Source organism: Nicotiana tabacum, chromosome 16 (assembly GCF_000715075.1).
Source record: "Nicotiana tabacum cultivar K326 chromosome 16, ASM71507v2, whole genome shotgun sequence".
NCBI classification, from domain to species: Eukaryota; Viridiplantae; Streptophyta; class Magnoliopsida; order Solanales; family Solanaceae; genus Nicotiana; species Nicotiana tabacum.
In genome coordinates, this window is record NC_134095.1 from 62,694,168 (window position 1) to 62,716,815 (window position 22,648).

Genomic DNA, 22,648 nt, shown 5'->3' on the forward strand with positions numbered 1-22,648 from the left:
CATGACGACTCTGCTGGGGATTTTTAGGCTTTTACCATTTCAGATTGTTTTTGTGAATTTGTACCCCCCTATGTGCAATTATTTGTTTAATTTCTTTAAGCGTTTAATTTCTTCTTCAAAAGCAAACTGACGTATCTTTCTCGTTTCCTTACTTTGTAACCGTTTTAAATTATAAAACTGCTGTATTTATTGCTTTCTTAACATGCAAATACATGACAACATGCTTTTAATTATTGCATAATCATGCTCAACATCATACTCCACTCGTGCCAAACAAAATAATATAGCAACGCTTGATGAGTGGTTGCGCCTTTCCTATATCATTACCCCCTAAATTCGAAAAGGCTTATTTGCGGTAAAACTAGTCGATCAGCGGTGCAATCGACGGTTCCATGCCTTCCCCCTTGAGTTGTCTGCTCAAGGGTACCAGTCTAAAACCCCATAGAAACCTTACTCTGTTATTGTTATTGCATGCATCATGGTCAAACCTAGCCAGGCTAAAAGTGTTGTCCGCACAATAGCTTTTAAGATAGCCTTGTCCAAAAGTCCACTGGGTTTCCTTAAACCCAAAAGGACATCATCACATTCTATGCATTTATTTGGAGAACTAAATGTTTCATGCTAATTGTTGATGTTAAATAGTCGAGTCCGGTGGGGGTATGGTCTTAACCCTTTTGTTTTGCAGAAAATGAAGAACGAGGTCCCCAACTTCGGTATGGTTAGTACACCCTCACTCTTGCTAGACTAGTGGAGGAATCTTCTGTCAAATGACCAAATCAACGAATGGAAAGAGAGGGCCGCCAAATCCAACGAAAAGCTGGAATATCTGGAATACAGCCTGTTAGAATTGGAAGGAAAAGTGAGGAAGAGAGTCACCAATTGCTAGAATGCTGAGGGAAATGAAGGAGAACATTTGGCAAAGGCATTTTTACTAGTGAACCTATGTGAACTGGAGGATTTGATCAACGAGAACATTCAACCTGAGGAATGTCCTTCTGGGACCAAATAGATAGGAATTTACTTTTTTGCTTTATGAATGTAATAAGGCGAATGACCATTAGTGACCTTTATTTCTTGCTTATTTAGAGTCGTTTTGGGATTCGTCTATTTTTATCAATAAAATGAGGCATTTAGCATTCTAAGTTCTCCAAATCAATTTGTTTCTAGGCCTACCTCGGGCACAAAGAGGTTCCCAAATTAGGACACGCTTTACATTCCAGCACTATGTGTTTAAATATTGCAATACTTTTTATAATCCTCACTGACTTGATTACCTCTTGTTTTTGTTTTGTTTTCTTTCTTTTTATTCCCCTCCCCGAAGGTTAGTTTGTGCACTCTGGCATCATCATCTTATTTCACAAGATCTAGAGGCCCTTTACCCACTCCTCATCATAGTCCCTCTAAAGGCAAGAATAAAATGGAAAACAACAACAGGAAGGAGAACACAACTGAACGGGTAGAGGCCACTAATGGCCAGGGTATTCGGGTTCCTAATGAGAATATGTCACAGCTTGAACAGAAACTGTTGAAATTCCAGGAAGAGCTCGATCAGGTTCGAAATATAGCAAGCCTGTCATTTTCCCTCAATGCCCCAGACATCAACTTCCCCAACGCTCAAAACCCTACACCTCCTCAAAATATCCCAAAACAACAGAATCATCCCTTACCTCACCATCACGTTACTCCACCAAAGAACCAATGTAACACCTGCCATACCCTAAACAACACTCCACTACTTATCTCAGAACCTCAGAACTCCACAAACGACCATTTCCATACCCATACACCAGGCCACCATAACAATTCTATCTACGTGGAAACCATGCCACACTCCACCCAACCTATCTCATACACACCCGAGTCTAATGAAAAGGATCTGCTTATCAGGAACTTAGCTGAGGAACTTAAGAAACTAACCAATCGGATTAAGGGCATCGAGGGAAGCAAAAGGATCGAGGGGCTGAACTATAAGGACCTTTGCATATAGCCTGATGTCGAACTGCCTGAGGGGTACAAACCTCCTAAGTTCGAAATGTTTGATGGTACAGGTGATCCAAGGGTCCATCTGAGGACCTATTGCGACAAGCTGGTTGGAGTAGGGAAAGATGAAAGGATCCACATGAAGCTGTTCATGAGGAGTTTGAAAGGATATGCATTGTCTTGGTACATCAACCAAGATCCCAAGAAATGGTCAAGCTAGGTGAGCATGGCATCTGACTTTATGGACAAATTCATATTTAATATAGAGAACGCACTAGACGTGTCCTATATCTAGAATTTGAAGAAGAAGCCCATGGAGACATTTCGCGAGTATGCTACTCACTGAAGGTCCAAAGCCGCTAAGGTTAGGCTCGCCTTAGAAGAGGAGCAAATGAACAAGTTCTTTGTCAGGGCTCAGGACCCCCAGTACTATGAACGGTTGATGATGATTGAGAACCACAAGTTCTCCGACATTATCAAATTAGGTAAAAGGATTGAAGAGGATATTAAATGTGGTACGGTCACAAATTTTGAAACCTTGCAAGCTACGAATAAAGCTTTACAGTCCGGTGGTGTGTCTAAGAAAAGGGTTGTGGGGGCCGTGATGGTTGCACAAAGGACCAAGTCTCCCCTCAAATACCAAACTTACCCAACACCTCCACTCACATATCAGCCAACCCCAAATTACCAAGCACCCTCACCCTCGTACCAAGCTCCGCTACCAACTTATCAATCATCTCCACCTCCTACATATCAACCTACTTCACCTGGATACTCACAACCCGCTCATGTATACCACACTTATAATTCTCAACCATCCCATTATCAATCACCCCCCGCACGACAAAACTTCCTAGACCTCGACTTAATTTTGATCGCAGACCTCCAAAACAATATACCGTCATCACTGAACCCATCGACCAGCTGTATGAGAAGCTCAAAGTTGTTGGTTATGTCACCCCCATCCCTGCTGCAACCCTTGAGAATCCTTCTCAATGGGTTAACCCAAACAAGTCCTGTGCATACCACTCCGGCATGAAAGGGCACACCATTGATGAATGTCGCTCTTTGAAAGACAAGATACAGTCTTTGATTGATAACAAGATCATTGTGGCAAAAGAACCGCTCCAAACGTCCGCAACAATCATCTGCCAGACCATAAGGGTGGAGGTATCCACATGATTGAAGTAGAAGATGACTGGGATCCCGAGGGATCAATTGGGTTGATCGCAGAAGGTGATGACCCAAAGAAACCGGCAATTACTCTCAATCCAATCATAGTCCAGATCCAACCGTCTGAGGACGCTGAGGTAAATATGTCTATACCTCTTTAGTTTGAAGCAGCGCCACCCGCAAAGACACCAGTACCAATTGAGGTTGAATTCGTGTCTCCGGCAAATGCACCCGCACCATTTGAGGTTGCAGTCTTGCCGCCCAAGGAATATGTTCCATTCGAAGTAAGGATAGCCGCGCCGATCCCAGTGGCGATGTCAACCACGCCACCCTTCTATACAAATGTTGTACTCTGGGACTATACAACCGAGGCGAGAAGGAAGGGCAAGGTCAGGACTGAAGAAACTATCGCAGCACAAGGTATGATAAGAACTGGTAGAGTCTATACCTCTGAACATCTAGCTGAATCAAGCAAGCAAGCTTCCAATCGGCCACCCCTCATTAAGACAGGTCCGGGCGACCTTTGGAAGAAAGTACAAGCCAAGGAGTATTTGGTCATCGACTAGTTGAACAAGACGCCAACACAAATATCCATTCTCTCTTTGCTGCAAAAATCTGAGACGCACAGGAATGCTTTGTTGAGGGTGCTGAATGAAGTGTATGTACCAAATAACATCACTAGCGGGAAAATGGCTAATATGGTAGGATAAGTGCTGAAAATCCATAAGATCACCTTTCATGAGGACGAGCTGCCACCTGAAGGGCTGGGGCACAACAAAGCACTGCACATCACCGTGCAATGGGAAGATTATTTCATCACAAGAATCCTGATCGATGGAGGGTCCAGTCTTAACATTTGTCCGCTGATAACGCTCAAGAAGTTGGGTAAAGGGCTGCATGATATAAAGGATGGAGCAATCAATGTGAAAGCTTTTGATGGTTCTCAGAGGTCCACCATTGGTGAATTAGTCTATACCTGCAGATAGGACTAACCTGGTTCGAGGTCAATTTCCAGGTAATAGATGTACTAGCGTCTTACAACTTGCTGCTGGGACGACCATGGATCCATGCTGTTGGGGCCGTGGCGTCAATGCTACATCAAACAGTAAAGTTCGAATGGAATCACCAGGAAGTGATCATTCACGACGAAGGTAGCAACCTTATATACAGACGTTATACTATTCCGACGATCGAGGGAAGAAGGAAGCTGGGTGGAGAAGCTTACCACCACATTGAACGAGTCAATGCTATCGAGAAAGACAAATGGTGGGATATCAAAATCGAGAGTATACTGAGTTGGAGTGGGTAGGTACCTGGCAAAGGGCTCGGCAAGAACCTCCAAGGAATCTCTAAACCCATAAAACTCAAGATCATGACACTGCCTTTGGTTTGGGATATGAATACACCTGGGAAGAATTCAATATCTGGTCGCCATCATGGCGCGGTCCTTACTACCCACTAGAGCAGCCAATACCGCATCTAGAGCAGACCTTCTAACATGCTGACATTATTTATGGGTGAGATGAAGAAGAAGCACTTGTAGCAATGAGGAACTTGTTTCTAGAGGACGGTGATATGGACTGTTGCGTTATTCTCGAGGAGGAGGGGGAAGAAGGACCTTCTATACAGGTTATGAGCAGAGGGGCACATCTTAAAAACTGGGCCATCAGGACAACCAAAGCCCGACGAGCCTCGGGGTAGCAAGGCTAAAACAAGCATTATTCACTGTTTTATTTATTAAATGATTTTCTTTTCACACTTTTCAATTCTCGCAATAAGATCTTCGATATTCAAAACAATTATTCAATTTATCAAAAGCATTTTTGATTTTTCTTATGAATCAATATTTATTGCTATCGTTTTCTCTCATTACTTTACATATACAACATTACTATTACTTGTCTTGATGAACCAATGACTGTGACATGCAATGAGACAACACAACAAACGGACATTGATTTAGAGAAAGATGACATACCTGGCGAGATTGTCAAAGAAGTTGAGAATTTTCAGAACAGACCTGAGTCCAACCTAGACGAGACCGAAATTGTCAACCTGGGAGATTCAGAAAACGTCAAGGAAACATGAATCAACATTCACTTGTTACCATCAGAAAAGAAAGAATACACAGAATTTCTAAAGAAGTATGAGGATATATTTGCCTGGTCGTATAATGACATGACCGGTCTAAGTACGTCTATTGTGGCTCACAAACTGCCAACCAATCCAATATGTCCGCCGATAAAGCAAAAGCTCAGAAAGTTCAAGCCTGATATGAGCTTGAAAATCAAGAAAGAAGTCACCAAGCATATCAACGCTAAGGTTCTCAAGGTAGTAAAATACCCGATGTGGTTAGCCAACATTGTACCAGTGCCAAAGAAGGATGGGAAAGTTAGAGTCTGTGTCGACTACCGGAATCTCAACCGGGCCAGTCCGAAAGACGACTTCAATTTGCCAAATATACATATCCTGATTGACAATTGTGTCAAGCATGAGCTACAGTCATTCGTAGATTGCTTCGCTAGTTATCATCAGATCTGGATGGATGAGAAAGATGTTGAGAAAACGACTTTCATTACACCGTGGGGAGTGTACTATTACAAGATGATGTCATTCGGCCTGAAGAATGCAGGAGCCACCTACATGAGGGCCATGACTACCATCTTCCATGATATGATACACAAGGAGATCGAGGTATATGTGAACGATGTTATTATCAAGTCCAAGAAGGACACTGACCACATAGAATATCTGAGGAAGTTCTTCAATACTGCAGAAATACAACCTGAAATTAAACACCGCGAAGTATGCATTTGGGGTTCCTGCTGAGAAATTGCTTAGGTTTATTGTGAGCCGCCGAGTAATAGAACTGGATTCATCGAAGGTCAAAGCCATTCAAGAACTACCACCGCCAAGGAACAAGAAAGATGTGATGAGTTTATTGGGAAGGCTTAACTACATCAGCCGATTCATAGCATAGTCTATAGTTATCTGTGAGCCGATCTTCAAGATGTTAAAGAAGGCCGCCGCCACCAAATGGACCAATGATTGCCAAAAGGCCTTCGACAAAATCAAGGAGTAACTGTCAACACCACCAGTCTTAGTCCCGCCTAAGCCAGGTAGACCTTTATTACTCTACCTTGCAGTGTTAGATGGAGTTTTTGGCTGCATTCTGGGGCAGCACGACAAAACAGGAAAGAATGAGCAAGCCATTTATTATCTTAGCAAGAAGTTCACCCCGTACGAGGCCCAGTATTCTCTATTGGAATGCACCTGTTGTGCTTTGACTTGGGTAGCTCAGAAGTTGAGATATTACTTTTGTGCCTATACTATATATCTCATAGCGAGAATGGATCCCTTAAAGTATATCTTTCAGAAGCCTATGCCCACTGGCAAGCTAGCCAAGTGGCAAATCCTGTTGAGTGAGTTCGACGTTGTTTACGTAACTTAGAAAGCAGTCAAGGGACAGGCACTGGCAGACCACCTTACCGAAAACCCTGTGGATGGAGAATACAAACCCCTGAAAACGTATTTTTCCGATGAAGAGGTATCATTCATAGGAGAAGACATTGCGGAATCCTATGACGGTTGGAGAATGTTCTTCGATGGAGTAACGAACTTCAAAGGAGTTGGCATTGGAGAAGTCCTAATATCGGAAACCGGTCAGCATTATCCGGTGTCTGCCAAACTCAAGTTCCCTTGCACCAACAATATGGCCGAGTATGAAGCCTGCATCTTAGGACTCAAAATGGCCATTGACATGAACGTTCAAGAGCTGCTAGTGATTGGAGATTCAGACTTACTTATACTTCAGGTACGAGGAGAATGGGAAACCAAGAATTCCAAGATACTCCCGTATCTGCACCACATACAGGAATTGAGAAAGAGGTCTACGAAGACGAAATTCCAACATGTTCTCAGAATCCAGAATGAGTTCGTCGATGCATTGGCTACCCTATCATCTATGATACAGTATCCAGACAAGAATTTCATTGATCCTATTCCGGTGAAAATCCATAATCGGCCAGCTTACTATGCCCATGTTGAATAAGAAGCAGACAAAAAGCCTTGGTTTCATGATATCAAGGAATATTTGGCAAAAGGAGAGTACCCAGAGCTTGCAAATACTACTAAAAATGCACACTTCGGAGATTTTCCAACAACTTCTTTCACAATGGAGGAATCCTGTATAGGAGGACTCCCGATTTAGGATTATTAAGATGTGTCGACGCAAAGGAAGCATCCAAGCTACTTGAGGAAATTCATGCTGGGACCTGTGGTCCACATATGAACGGTTTTGTCTTAGCAAAGAAGATAATTCAGGGCGGTTACTTTTGAATGACAATGGAAATGGACTGCATCCAGTATGTCCGGAAATACTACCGTTGTTAGATACATGCAGACATGATAAAGGTACCTCCTACCGAGCTTAACGCAACAAGCTCACTATGGTCGTTCGCCGCCTAGGGAATGGACGTTATTGGACCAATCGAGCTTGCCGCTTCCAACGGACACAGGTTCATCCTAGTAGCCATCGAATATTTCACCAAATGGGTCGAAGCAACATCTTACAAAGCAGTGACTAAGAAAGTCGCGACAGACTTTGTCCGCGACCGCATTGTTTGTCGATTTGGAATTCCAGAGTCAATCATTACTGATAATGGCTCTAACCTCAACAACGACTTGGTGAAATCTATGTGCGAAACTTTCAAAATCAAACACAAGAATTCCACAGCCTACAGACCTCAGATGAATGGAGCTGTAGAAGTCGCCAACAAGAAGATCAAGAAGATATTGAGGAAAATGATAGAGAAGCATAGACAGTGGCATGAGAAGTTATCATTTGCTCTACAGGGGTATCGCACCACAGTCCACACATCAACCGGGGCAACCCCCTATATGTTGGTTTACGGTACAGAGGCTGTCATTCCCACTGAGGTAGAAATTCCTTCCCTAATGATCATACAAAAAGCTGAGCTCGACGACGCAGAGTGGGTAAAAAGTTGTTATGATCAACTAGCCCTTATAGACGAAAAGAGAATGAACACAGTCTGCCATGGTCAACTCTATCAGAACATAATGTCCAAAGACTTCAACAAAAGAGTCAAGCCAAGACAGTTTACACCGGGGCAGCTAGTGTTGAAGAAAATTTTTCTGTATCAAGATGAAGCCAAAGGGAAGTTCTCTCCCAACTGGTAGGGTCCATACATGGTTCACCGAGTATTGACAGGAGGAGCCCTCATACTTGCAGAAATGGACGGAGAAGTCTGGCCAAAGTCGATCACTTCAGATGTAGTCAAGCGTTACTATGTGTAATCTTTATGCTTTCCTTATATGATGTAAATTGAACTACGCCTGACATGATTCTCGTTTAAGAGGGGATACGTAGGCATCCCTATGGGTTCAATCACAATTCAATAAAAAATTCATTTCCCCCGTAATTGGAAACCGGGGTAGAATTTTGAGGAGGACCCTCAAAATTCCGAAGTAATTTTAGCCGATCGCCGCACGAGCAACAGTCAGAAATGTCAACCCATCAAACTGGGGAAGAATTTTAAGAAGGACCCTCAAAATTTCGTAGCAGGATAGGTTGCAATGTCCTGAACTATGTCACAGTTGTCGGGTCATCTAAAAGTTATTTTTAATTATACATTTATGTCATAATTTTACAAAATCATGCATGTTTATTATTGAAAATGCTTTGTTTAGCAACGCTACCCCAATGATACAGACGGTATCACCAGATCAAAGCCGAATGAGTCAAGCAAAGCCAGCGGGGATACAAACTAATCTGCCCCTTACAAAACTCATGATTTTTCTTTGGATGCAGGCACTAGGATTGCGAAATCCTTAAATACACTGTACGCCCAGAGGACAAACAATGTTCAAAAATACGATTCTCAAAACCGTTTCACTTGCCAACATTTGCTATCAACACACACAAGTAATTCTCCGTAGTCACAATGCTCCTAGTAATCACAATGCCGCAATCTGCTATCAGCTAAGAAAACTCTATTGTCATTTGTTATTTTATTTTTTGCATAAGGCTACTATTCTGCCTTCCGAGACTAAACATTGTCTCCATCTGTATTTGCATTGCATAAGGCTACTATTCTGCCTTCCAATTTGCATAAGGCTACTATTCTGCCTTCCGAGACTAAATGTTGTCTCCATTTGCATTTGCATTGCATAAGGCTACTATTCTGCTTTTCGACTTGCATAAGGCTACCATTCTGCCTTCTGAGACTAAGCATTGTCTCCATTTGCATTCTTGTATAAGGCTACCATTATGCCTTCCGAGGTTAAGCTCTACCTCCGTCTGCATTTGCATCTTTGCATAAAGCTACTTTTTTGCCTTTCGAGGCTAAGCTTTGCCTCCAATTTTCTTCGAAACTAAGCACTATCTCAAGCACTATTTATCTCGCTTTTCTTACGGGCTAAGCTCTGCCCTTCAATTCGCAAGACTGAGCTCTGTCTTGTCCGCATCATACTACTGCATCCTTCATGGGTTGAAATATCACCAACTCGTCCAAAGGCGTCATCGTTCAGAGGGACGTTCTTCATGGCCCGAGAACACCATGTCATGGCCTGGGGATCTCTTTCAATCTTTTGCATATCATTATTCAAAGGTGTCATGGTTCAGAAGCATCATCCTCATAGCCTGAGAACATCATTTCATGGCCTACGAATCATGTATCAAATAACCCATGGCCCAGGACATCATGGTCTAAGGACGTCATTCCTAACCGTCCAAAGACAACATTCATGGTCCGATGAGAATTTGCATCATGTTTAAATTACGCAATATACGCTTGTATCGTTTATTTGCAGGTAATCTGGCGAGCAACAATCATCCTGGCAGAAGCGGTCCCGCTCCAGTTCTCTTAACCATTCCCGTAAGTCATTTGTTCACCCAACCCCATATGTTGCGTCCGTTCTTGTAAAACTTCATCGATATACTTTGCTGATGACTCCTGAACTACATACAACCTGTTCCTGTAAAACCAGGGATATGTAGGCAACTCAGAAACTAGGGTGCGGCCTAAATCTCTTCAAACCATTTCTCTCGGTCAAAATTGACCATCATATCTTTACCCGACAACTCTTTCATCCTTTCTGGGTAAAGAGGGGTAGCTGTTGATACCCAATTTTTCCTCAAACTATTTTTAAATTTGCATATATACCTTCAAAATCATATTTTATAATAATTGGTATTTTTCCATAATTTTTCATATTATTATCAATTTATTTTTCTAATTTATTCAGTACTTTATATCTAATAATTATTCATAAATTACATTACAAGTAATTTCAAAGTATTTTTTAGCTCAATATATCATTTTTAATCCTATTAGGATTTAATTATTTCACAAATTAGCCAATTTGGCATTGTTTGGCTATAATTACAATAATTTTGCAATTATAGCCTAATTGTACACTTTATGCTATTTTAATTCAATAATCAGTTATTTTATATTTTAAATATTATTTAATTACCTTAATTTCACCTATTTAGATTAATTTTATTTTATCTAATTATTAGCTATTTTTATTAATTATTTATCTAATTTTAATGGGTATTTAACAATTAGCAATTCTTATTTAAATTACAACCTAATTAAATCTGGTCCAAATTAAATAACCTACCAGACCCCAAGCCCAATAACCTATCCTACCCGGCCCAATCCCCATTCCATCTAAGTTGTTGATTATTTTGAATCAACGGTCCAGATCAGCCCCTTCCTAATTTAACCCCCCAATGACTACCCACGTCTCTCACTTCTCCCCCCTATCGTTCTCTCTCAACCGGTCTCTCTATCTCCCTCTCTCTATCTCTGGTTCTTTTTAGAACCTTCTTTTCTCCCCTCCTCTCCGATGGACCCTGTCCACCTTCTCTGGCCACCTCCCTCACCGGAAACCATGGCCTTTCATCATCTCCTGGCCTCTGCTTCACCCCACACCAGTTTGACACTACTCTGAGGTCCTCAGGTGAACCTGGAGCGGTTCAACTCCTACCCATGGTCCTTCATGCCATTTTTCGGCCACCTCCGACCTTTCTAGTAAGATATATGATTCTTCCGGCTAAAACCGGTAACATTTTAAGGTTTTCTCATCTTCTCTGGGTTCTCTGAACCCCTAACTCTTAAGATTTTCCGATTTCTTTTAGATCTGTCTTAGATCTGTGTATATTATGAGATTTTGTTGTTTTCCTCAAAGGTTTTTTCCGGTTTTTCTAAAGTAACTCTTCATCTGCAACTAGGGTTTTAACCCCTTTTTTAAAAAAACGATTTTCTTCTGATTTTTTATGTATTAATCTACGACTGTCACTGTGTTTAAATGTTTGTTTGAGCCTTCTCCTTTATCCGAGTTATTCTGTTGAAAACCCTAATGTTTTTTTAAGTTTCTGAGATCGTCTTGGGTGTTATGTTCAATTAATCTGTGTATTTCTTATGAACGTTCTGTGAATTCCTGATTTATATGGTTTTTACCCTATGCGTGCTTGTTAGAGTTGCTGATTTTCGTCTATTATGAGTTTAATTTGTTTATTCTCATGAGCTTATGCTAATTTCTCCTAAATTGGTATTGTTCTCTATTTGTGGGTCTTCGAATCCCTGTGATTGGTTCTTTATCGATCTTGCATGATATTCTCTACTGATTCTTGAGATATCCCTTTAATTAAGGCTGGTTTCGTGTTTATTCTTGCCTATAGCATGTTACTCCGCTCATGTGTGATATTTTCCTTTGATAAATATTGATTCCCTGTAATTAAAACCTCACTCGAGGATCTCCTTACTGATTTCCAGAATTTGAAATATCTCTTGCCTTATTTCTCTAGCTGATTCCGCTGTCAAACTAATTTGTATATATTTTCCTTAAATAGGATTCTGAACTTGACCTTAATTGCATGCTCTATACCTATATTACACTTGTACTACTTCCTTATTGTGTTATAAGCAGCTTTACTTGATTCCTTTTCTTATTTTGCTACTACTTCTTACCGTTTGAGTATGATTCCTTAATTAAAGGAAGTCTGTATACTAAATGGATTCTAATTAACGTTTATTCCTATAATTACTGGTGAACTATTATTTTTACCTTATTATTCTGCCCACTTTCAAACTATATATACTCTATTCATTCATTAGCATAAGGACAAAAAAAAATCTGTTCAACTCTCTCTCTCACAACTAAAACTCTCTATTCTCTCTTCTGTGCTACTTGCTAATGTTCTAAGCTAGCCGACTGCAAGCCAAGGTTAACTACTGCGCCTCTCTTATTTCTGCTTTGTGTTTTTGCTTTTTTTCACTTCACTGGTATGTTCTAATTCAGATTTCAGTCCTCAAACCAACATGTTTCTATTACTGTTACAATTCCTTGTATTTCTGATATACTTTTATTTACTATTTTTGCTGTTCAATATGTAATTAGGATCCTGAATTCCCTCTACATGTTAAGTTATGCTTTACTTGTCAATGACCAACATGTTTCTGTATACTTAGTACATGTTTCTTATGTGAATCCCCATGAATGGTACGTTAGTTGATCATGGTCTTAGTTGTTTGGTGTTGATATGTTAATCTAATCCAATACCCTACTGTCCCCCCCGATCCTCTGAACCTGTAGGAGTTTCTGATTGTGTGCTCGTATATGTTCCTGCCTGCTACATGTTTGCCCTCACAAGCTCCATATTTGTCCCTCCAACCCCATTCCCTTGCTTGTGTTTGCTGGGCTATTCTTGGTCCTTTGTGTGATGCTGACTTTATTTTGGTTCTGATATTGGTATGCATGCTCCTTCAAATTGTTTCATCAGTTAAACTTTGTCATAAAACTATTCTAATTAAGTCTCTCTTTTCAAAACTGTTTTCTTACTTAAACTCTTCAAAACTATGTCGAGCACTCTCATTATACTCTTAGACCACTAAGTTCTGCCCCTTTTGTGTGAGCATTGCCTTAGGACCCCTGAGCTCCCTCTGAACTTTGACACACAAAAGCTGGCCTTTCCACACTGCACTTACTCTATCTTGGCTATGAAATTTGGGTGTGAGCACTGCCCGAGAGCCCTTGAGGTCCTTAGGGAACTCTGACACACCCAAATTATGAGAAAAGTTGTGAAACAATACTTGGCATTGAGGACCTGGAGACTTGGGCCTATTCTGTAGGCTCCCTATAATTAACTTCTTATTTTTTCTTTATTTTCAGTTATGTAATTCCTATTCAAAGGACTGTAATAATTATTTGTAAATGACTCTAGGGTTGGATAGTGAAAAGGGGTGGGTAATATGCATGCTGTAGTATAATCCAGGGTGGAAATCATGTTCACAGGTTTACTTTCTCTATGCGCAATAGCAACCATGTTTAGGTACAACATGCCAAACATGTCGTGCATCAGATATCATGCTATTTAGGATTTATATGTACTGTTTTCAGCATCTCATCCACACTTAGAAATCCTGTGTATAGGGTAGATAATAACAATAAAATAAGCTGCTATTATGTGATTCTGCCCATGTAAATATGTTCTGAAATTTCATTTAGAAATCCCGCCTTAGGGTAAACGTGTTAACACAATTTGTTATTCATTCACTCACCATATTGCAACCATGCTCCGCACTTAGAAATTCTGCTTTAGGTAAACAATATCAAAATTGTCACTCCTGCCCATTTTGAAGCTGTGCATTTAGAAATCATGTTTAAGTTATTATGCATCATGGTGCATTAGACATCATGTTATATGATCGCACTTATTCAATCACACTAGTCTAAATACAAATGTATAAACAGTCCTCCTATTCTAAATAAACTGGTAATTAGTCTCTAAAAGCAATATTTAGAATTGCATGCTATTAGGTATAGCAACCTGGGATTATTAACAAATCTGAATAACTGCTACATATTATTTTACGCCTAGGCAAGACTTAGGTAATCAACTTTAAAATAAAACCATAACCGTCTTTGTGATTAGTGTTTAACTGTCAGCATGTTAAGATTAGTAGGCAAGCCTGATTAGGACTTCCTCTCTGAGTTATGTAATAAATTTGACTCTGTTGTTATAACTTAGATACCTATGTTTAGGATCTGAATTTAGACCTTAATTGTGTATGAGTCATGTTGTTTATGTGTACTATATGTGGAGGTATATCTGAGCCTTTTATTTGTCTTCCATGCTCCCCTTTAATTGAAGTCCTATCTGTTTATTATGTGTCACCTTAGTATTTTACCTTTAAACTTGAGGGTCTACCTAGAACCTCCTTTTATAGAATAGGAGTCCTAAATTCCTCCGGGACTGATAGGAAGGGACGGGTAACAGCATGCAATAGGGGTCGAGACCAACCCTCGCTTTAATTACCTTCATGGGGTGGGAAATGGTAGATATGGATATGATGACCGGTGCGTTAATACCATGTGTAGCCCCTCTTTGAGAAGTGTCATACTAGGTATTGCATCGATGTGATCCATATTATAAACATACCTAGGATACCCCTTTAAATTCACAAATATGCTTAGATTGTAATCCATTTCAAAATCTAGCTTTTCATTAACTGTTTTTCGAACATCTGTGTACTTAAACTTAAATCCCCTATTATTTGAACCATACTTGTTTATTTGCTAAATTGTACAAATCTACAAAAGCTGTTTGGCTGGGAATCACACTGGTGGATCCTGAGGGGTGCCTAATACCTCCCCCTTAGGATAATTTCAAGCCCTTACCTTGTCTCTAGTTACCAAACGTAGTTATAAATGAACCCTCTAGGTGCCCTAAGCACCTTAAATCATTAGGTGACGACTCTTCAAAATGCAAACCCCTTTCCCAAAAGGAACGAGCTGTCTCAACCAGAATGTCATAAACCCTATTTCGCGAGAAAAAAAGGGCCCGACAAGCACGCGGGCTGATGGAACGGCTGTAAACCGTTCTAATATCTCTATGGCAACGGTTTAACAGTCTGTGGAAACGGTTATGGGGAGAGAAAGAAGGACTTGCATATAATGTTCATCAACTTAGAAAAGGCGTACGATAAAGTTCCAATAGAGGTTTTGTGGAGATGTTTGGAGGCTAGATGTGTACATGCTTCTTACGTTATGTTGATTAAGGACATGTATGATAGAGTAGAGACCCGAGTGAGGACGGTGGGTGGGGACTCGGACCATTTTCTGGTTATGATGGGGTTGCATCAAGGGTTTGCACTCAGCCCTTTTTTTGTTTGCTCTGACGATGGACGCACTGACGCACCACATCCAGTGGGAGGTGCCATGTTGCATGCTATTTGCAGATAATATTGTATTGATTGACGAGACGCGAGGCGATGTCAACGTGCAATTAAAGGTATGAAGGCAGACCCTAAAATCTAAAGGATTCAACTTGAGCAAAACCAAAACAGAATACTTGGAGTGTAAGTTCAGTGGCGAGACTCAAGGAGGGGAAGGGGAGGTAAGGCTGGACTCGCAGGTCATCCCTAGGAGAGGAAGTTTTAAGTACTGTGGGTCAATTATTCAGGGGGGGTAAGGAGATTGATGGCAGTGTTACACATCGTACTGGGGCAGGATGGATGAAATGGAGACTCGCTTTCAGTATTTTGTGTGACAAGAAGGTGCTACCGAAACTAAAAGGTAAGTTCTACAGAGTGATGGTCAGACCAACGATGTTGTATAGGGCTGAGTGTTGGCCAGTCAAGATTGCATGTCCAGAAGATGAAGGTAGTAGAGATGAGGATGTTGAGATGGGTGCATGAGCACACCAGGTTAGATATGATCAGAAATGAGGTTATTCGCGACAATGTGGGTGTGTCCCCTATTGAGGACAAGATGCGGGAAACGCGACTTAGGTGGTTTGGTCATACGAGGAAGAGGAGCATAGACGCCCGGTGAAGAGGTGTGGGAGGTTGACATTGAAGGGCCTACGAAGAGGTAGAGGTAGGCCAAAAAAGAGGTGGGGAGAGGTGATTCGGTAATATATGGTGCAAATTCAGCTGGCCGAAGACATGACACTTGATAGGAAGGTATGAAGGTCGAGGATTAGGACAATAGAGTAGTTAGTATAGAGTGTTCATAACAGTAGTATTGGCACGCAGTCTCGCTTTCTGTTGGTAGTAGGTTTTTATGACTCACCGTTGTTTCTTTCATTGTTGATCACCTTACTATCCTCTTGTTTTTATTATGCTTTTATATGGCTTTTTGGTACTGTCCCTTCTTGTCTATATTTTCATTAATGTGGTGCTAATATTTTTCTGAGCTTAGGGTTTATTGGAAACAACCTCTCATCCTCACAAGGTAGGGTTAAGGTCTGCGAACATACTACCTTCCCCAGACCCTATGATATGAGATAATACTGGATATGTTGTTATTGTTGTTGTTGTACTTACTTGTGTAAGAGGTTGAACAAAAATAAAAGACAACCTTGTTTAAAACTTTAGTCTAAAGTTTTCAAAGAAAATTATGATAGTATCAGTGAAAGATTTAGATTATGGTCTATAATTGTCTACAAAGTAGCTAAAAGTTTTGATCGATCTAAATAGTGGTTATATTGGGGAGGGTATGTTTGGTACGAACGAAATATTTTTTAAAACATTAAAAAACCCAAAAATATATTACTCCATAGCGCGCACACCCAAAATCTGAACAGTGACCTCAGAAAGGGCTATTTGTGTAAAACCGCCAAATTTAGCTAGAGAGAAAAACCAACTCATGTAAAGGCAAAATCACGGCCCAAGTCTCCTCTCAATCTTTTGCCCTCTTACGCAAAAAACCCTAGCAACACTACCCCTACCGTTCACTCCCTCTTTGGCCTCTCTACAGTCCTTCCATTCTTCCCTCTGAATAACAATGGCGTCCAGTGATCACACGATATTGCAATTCTCACCATCTTCAACCAGCTTATCGGCTAAGGTTCACCCTTTAGTCATATTCAACATATGTGACTGCTACGTTAGGCGTCCCGATCAAGCTGGCCGGGTCATCGGCACTCTTCTCGGCTCTGTATTACCTGATGGTACTGTTGACATTCGAAATTCCTATGCCGTTCCTCACAGCGAGTCACAAGATCAGGTTCTATTCTCAATATTCTTTCTGATAATTAATTATACTGTAATTGGACAAAGAAAAATTTCAGCTATCTTATTTAAGGTCAATTTGGCCGATTCTTAGATTTATAATGAGTATAGATAACTTAGCTCAATAATTTTTGTTTTTAATTTCAAAATGATGAGATGAAGGGACAAATTGTGTAAATTTTCAGTAAATTTAGGGCATAAAGGGCAATTTTGGATAACTCTAGATGAGTTGCCTACTTGCGATTTAATTGCTAGTGCAGAGAATGTGAATGATTTGTTGTACAATTTGTGTTCTGTATGCATAAACCAGTGGTTAACTATGCAGATAATGTGAATGTGAATCCATAAACCAGTTGTACGCAATTGCTGATTTGCACAACCTGTAATTACCCCTGTTGCACTGGCTTAGTGCAAATATTTATATAATATGTATTTTTTACCCATCAAAAAATTAAAAAAAACTATGTATGGGAAATACTAAACAAAACAATTTCATATAGATAATGTACAATACAAAATAAAATTTTCTTTCTTTATTTTTGTTCTCAACTTTGCATACCACATTTCTATTATGGACTGTATTTCTTTCTAGATGTTTTTTTATGATTATATATTTTTGGGCATTTTGTCCATATTAGGTTGCATTGGATATTGATTACCATCACAATATGTTATCATCTCATCAGAAGGTGAATCCAAAGGAAGTCATTGTCGGATGGTAATCCACCTTTCCTTTTTTCTTTTGGTTAAAGTTTCTTTGTGTTGCTAAATTGTTTCTATGGTGGAGAAGTCTTTAGCTCCAATTATTTCCAGAATTGGAGACTCTTATATAGTGCTGCAACATGAAATCTTTGGTGTTCATTAACCTTATAATATGAGTAGTATACATTGTGATTAAAATTGGAATATGATATCCGGAGCATGCCATGTTTAACCATTCATGTAAAAGATGTCTGAAATGGGAACATTTATATATATATATATATACACACACACACACACAATTTCTACTTCCATATACATATTAAGAAAAAAGTTGGGACTTGTTTGGGGGAGACTACCCTAGACGACCATAGGTGGCTAAAATCTCACGAGGCTACTGCAATGTGGAAATGCTTTAAGCTTGGTATTCCCTGTCCTTTATCTTTCACCATTTTCTTTTTAAATTGTTATTAAAGTATTTGACTTTAATATATATATATATGTGTGTGTGTGTGTTGGTGCTATGTTATACATTTAAAAAGATTTGGTGACTTACAATATTCTTGTGTACGCATATGATTTTATGCCAGTAAAGTTAAATTTTTCGTCCCTTTTTTTGGTTTGGTGTACATTTTAATGCATTGATGTACTCCCTCCGGTTCACAATATGTGTCCAATTTGCTTTTTCATTTTGGTTCAAAATAAGTGTCCAGTTATGTAATCAAGAAAGAATTCAATTTTTTACAAAATAACCCCTATGTACATATCCCTAAAAAGTTTTCTTACTCCTCACATTAAATGTTTAATTAGGGGTAGTTTAGTCATAGTAGGTATTTTTGTATAGAATTTAGTATTTTGTTAATGGGCGTGCTAAAAGCAAATTGGACATTTGTTGTGAACCGGAGGGAGTAGTTTTTCTTCATTTATGTTTGAAGTACAAAATTCTTGGGCTTGGTGCCCCTATCCTTGGGACTAATGAAGATATGGTTGTGACATTCTTTTTGGGTAGATGGCTTAACAGGCTACACTTGATTACTCTTGCTGACTTCAATATTTTAGTTCGTTCTTGGCATCACATTTTGTTATCTGGAAATACTTTTAATTTACCGTATGCAGTTGAAAGATGTTGAAAAGAATGACTATGATGTATGAAAGCAGGAAGAAGGAAATAGAGAATCCATTAAATGTAACCTGAATTCAGTGTACAAAGTATTCAATTAACAGAATGCACCTACTTATTGGTCCTTAGAACTTATGAGTACTGGCAACTATATGTTCATATCACATACTTGAATTCTTGGTGTTATCTGCCTATGAACATACTTCATAATTCCTTTTAAGTTTTATGTTGAATATTTAACTGCATATAAATCGATCATTGGCCTGTGAACTTCCTGCTTTATGTAGTAGTGAACAAGTAATACTAGAGCTGATGAAACTGTGACTATCTGATACTTGGACTTCACAGGGTTTCTACTGGTTTTGGAGTTAACAGAATGCACCTACTTATTGGTCCTCAGAACTTATTAGTACTGGCTACTATATGTTGCATATCACATACTTGAATTCTTGTATCTGTCTATCAACATACTTCATAACTCCTTTTAAGTTCCAGTTATCTTGAATATTTAACTGCATCCAAAGTCGATGATTAGCCTGTGAACTTCCCGCTTTATGTAGTCAAAGCTTGTAATACTAGAGCTGATGAAAGTGTGACTATCTGATACTTGGACTTCACAGGTTTTCTACTGGTTTTGGAGTCACAGGTGGTAGTGCTTTGATCCATGACTTCTATTCCAGAGAAACTACAAATCCTATACATTTGACCGTTGACACTGGATTCACAAATGGAGAGGCTTCTGTAAAAGGTTTTGTTTCTGTGCATTTGTCTATTGGAGACCAGCCGCTTGCTGCACAATTTCAGGAAGTTCCATTGGACCTGCGCATGGTTGAAGCTGAAAGGGTTGGATGTATGTCTCCACTTACCCCCATACCATATAGGATGGGCTAATTTTCTTTACATTTCTTTGTTCTTTTTTATTTTTTCCATACTGTAACTGATGCCAGTGAATAGGGGTTGATGAATCTCCAGTACACTGTGATTGAGTTCATTATAATATCTTTGATGATCAAGTTATCATCCATCCAAAGTATAGATGCAAAAAGTAGCTATAGTGTAATGTGTTCTGATAGAAAGGGTAAGAAGTGGTATCTTATTTATTTTTGTTTGGAGAAAGAGGTAAAGAGCATAAGTCATGTTAATTTCCTTTGCACAATAAAGTTTCTCACTGGAGTTTCCTTATGTTCCATTACTTCAGTTGATATACTTAAGACGACTACAGTAGACAAACTTCCAAACGATCTTGAAGGAATGGAAGCCTCAATGCAACGATTACTTTCTCTGATTGATGACATCTACAAATATGTTGATGATGTTGTGGTAACTGAACTTTGCAGCACTCAAATTTTGCACTTGCTCTGCTCTTTTGTTAAGTCATTTACCATATTGATATTCCTTTGCAGGAAGGACGTGTGCCACAAGATAATAAAATCGGAAGGTTCATATCTGATACTGTGGCTTCCCTTCCCAAGCTCTCATCTCAAGACTTTGATAAGCTCATTAATGATGGTCTCCAGGTAGTTATTTTTACCTTTAAATTGGATTGCTAATTTCCATTGTTTCCTTCCTATTCCCTCTCTACCCTCCCTAACCAACTGGAAAAGAAAGCAAGACTTGTAGACATATTATTTTACTTCTCCCTAGCTCCTACACACTGTAGTTAGAAATTTCAGGAATTACCTTTTGGTGGTTATTTATGGAAGGAGAAGTACTTCAGTGAACATCCAATTAGCTTTGTGGCAATTTCTGCTTTGAGCTAATCCTTATAGCAAGTTCTGCTTCAACTTCTAATATAATAACATTTCTCATTCTGTTTAAACACTTTTAGTTAGGAGAACAAACTGATAGATTCTTCTATTTTCTTCTTGTCCATGTTTTCTCCAATCCATGCACACTTGCCTTGGCAGCTGGCTCTTCCACCCCTGCATGTTTTTACCCTTACCCTAAGCATCTATATCCCTTTCCTCTTCTTTTTCCCTTCTTCCCAGTTAAAAATAACCCACTTGAACCTAAAACACCACACTTCTGTTTTCTAATTGACTAACTGCAGCTTGAGATCCTACTAAAATGGCAACCATGTTATCACTTCATTGTCATAAAATGGCAACCATGTTATCACTTCATTGTCATACATCTTTTACTGTGTCTTTAATGATAAAAGCTTGAGATGTATCGATCTTGGGGAAGAGAGCCTGGATGTAGTCTTATGGGAGTTTTAACTAGTCTATTCGCTCTATAGTGCTTTCCATTCCCTACCATTTCTTCTCCTTGTAAAACTCCAGTCTTGGTTCTTTTTTTTTTTTTACAACTTCCCTCTCACCCTGGACCACCAGGCCTATCCCCTCTCTCATAAGCCCTTCCTCTTTATTTTCCTTTTCTTTTCAATTTTAAGTTCTGTACCATAAACTTCCATATAATCTTTCATATTAAGCACATGTAAAATGTTGGGACAAAATTCGTGATTCATCATGTTAATTGAATGTAGCATAAGGGTCAAGATGATCATTAAGGGGTCATTTGGTTTAGAAACAAGTTTTACATATTGTAATACAAAGATTAATAATGTAGGGGTATAACTTGTACAAGGATTAATATGCATAAATTTGAAAATTGCTACCAAACATTAGAATAACAATGCATTTGTTTTATACCGTGATTGATTTTGTCTAATACCTCTAACCAAATGTGTCCAAAGTGTTTATGTGCCACTAGGGCCGTAGTTGCCTCGCAGCAAAAAGTTGAAGCGGCTCTGTGATTGTTTGTAGAATTATTATGTGGCTGTGTTGCCCCCCTTAAGTTTCTTGCTTTTTAAAAATTAAAATGCAATATAAATGCTAATAAGTGTGTCAGTTACCATCAATATGAATGAAGCTGAAACCAGATCAGGTTGCCTGACCCTAAGTTGAACTTTCCTTGCAGGACCAATTGCTCTTGCTCTATTTGGCAAGCCTCACAAGGACACAACTGAGCTTCGCAGAAAAACTTAACACTGCTGCTCAAATCCTGTGATGATGATTAATTCATTCTCGTGTTGTAGTGCAACATCAGAATTTTCTCTAGGTAACTGATTTTTGTTCTGAACAATGATGAAGTCGGTCCTTACGAGAGGGGGAGAATTGTATTTTATAGTTTGTTATTAGTTTGCATGTTTTCATTTCGGTTTTGTACAAGACAAACAACATATATGGTGAAGACGGAGGTAGACTTAGCTAGCGTGATTCATTTGAAAATTCCCTTGAGGACGAATTTTAATCCTTTTTGGAGGTGCCAAATATTGAGGTATTTTTCTTTGATTAGTTTCTTGTATTTTTTAATCTTATTTGGGCGTCGGCAGTAGTTTCTTTGTAACTGTTTCGGTTTGATGGATCGGCTGTTTTGATCCTTATTTTGTCACTCTTAAAAAGTGTTTGTCCGTTCCGTATGAAGAATTATTGGAACGGTAAACATGATATCTATCTTTTTTACTACACAATTTTAACAAGTATTTATTTAATAGACAACACAGCACGATGCTAAACTGCTAAAGAGCAAACTATAGTAACTAACCTTTGTCGAAAAACATGATATCATTTGAACGATGTAATTCTCAGATCTCACTGTTTCCTTATATTGCCTCGTAGGGGAAGTA

At 39.3% G+C, this 22,648-nt stretch overlaps 1 protein-coding gene across 1 annotated transcript; it reads left to right on the plus strand.

Moving 5' to 3' along the window:
• Positions 1-16,764: 16,764 nt before the first annotated feature.
• On the plus strand, positions 16,765-22,316 carry LOC107765783 (eukaryotic translation initiation factor 3 subunit F-like). Its single transcript, XM_016584476.2, has 6 exons — positions 16,765-17,193; positions 17,837-17,916; positions 19,641-19,870; positions 20,219-20,340; positions 20,424-20,537; positions 21,940-22,316. Exons 1-6 carry the CDS (start codon positions 16,972-16,974, stop codon positions 22,027-22,029), a joined length of 858 nt encoding a protein of 285 aa, XP_016439962.1. The 5' UTR covers positions 16,765-16,971; the 3' UTR covers positions 22,030-22,316.
• The last annotated feature ends 332 nt before the right edge of the window (positions 22,317-22,648 follow it).

Excerpts from the sequence above, each read along its gene's own strand:
- LOC107765783 (XM_016584476.2), top strand. The coding sequence starts at position 16,972 with ATGGCGTCCAGTGATCACACGATATTGCAATTCTCACCATCTTCAACC. Across the intron at positions 17,917-19,640 it reads AAGGAAGTCATTGTCGGATG|GTTTTCTACTGGTTTTGGAG; the intron begins GTAATCCACCTT and ends TGGACTTCACAG. Across the intron at positions 20,538-21,939 it reads TCATTAATGATGGTCTCCAG|GACCAATTGCTCTTGCTCTA; the intron begins GTAGTTATTTTT and ends CTTTCCTTGCAG.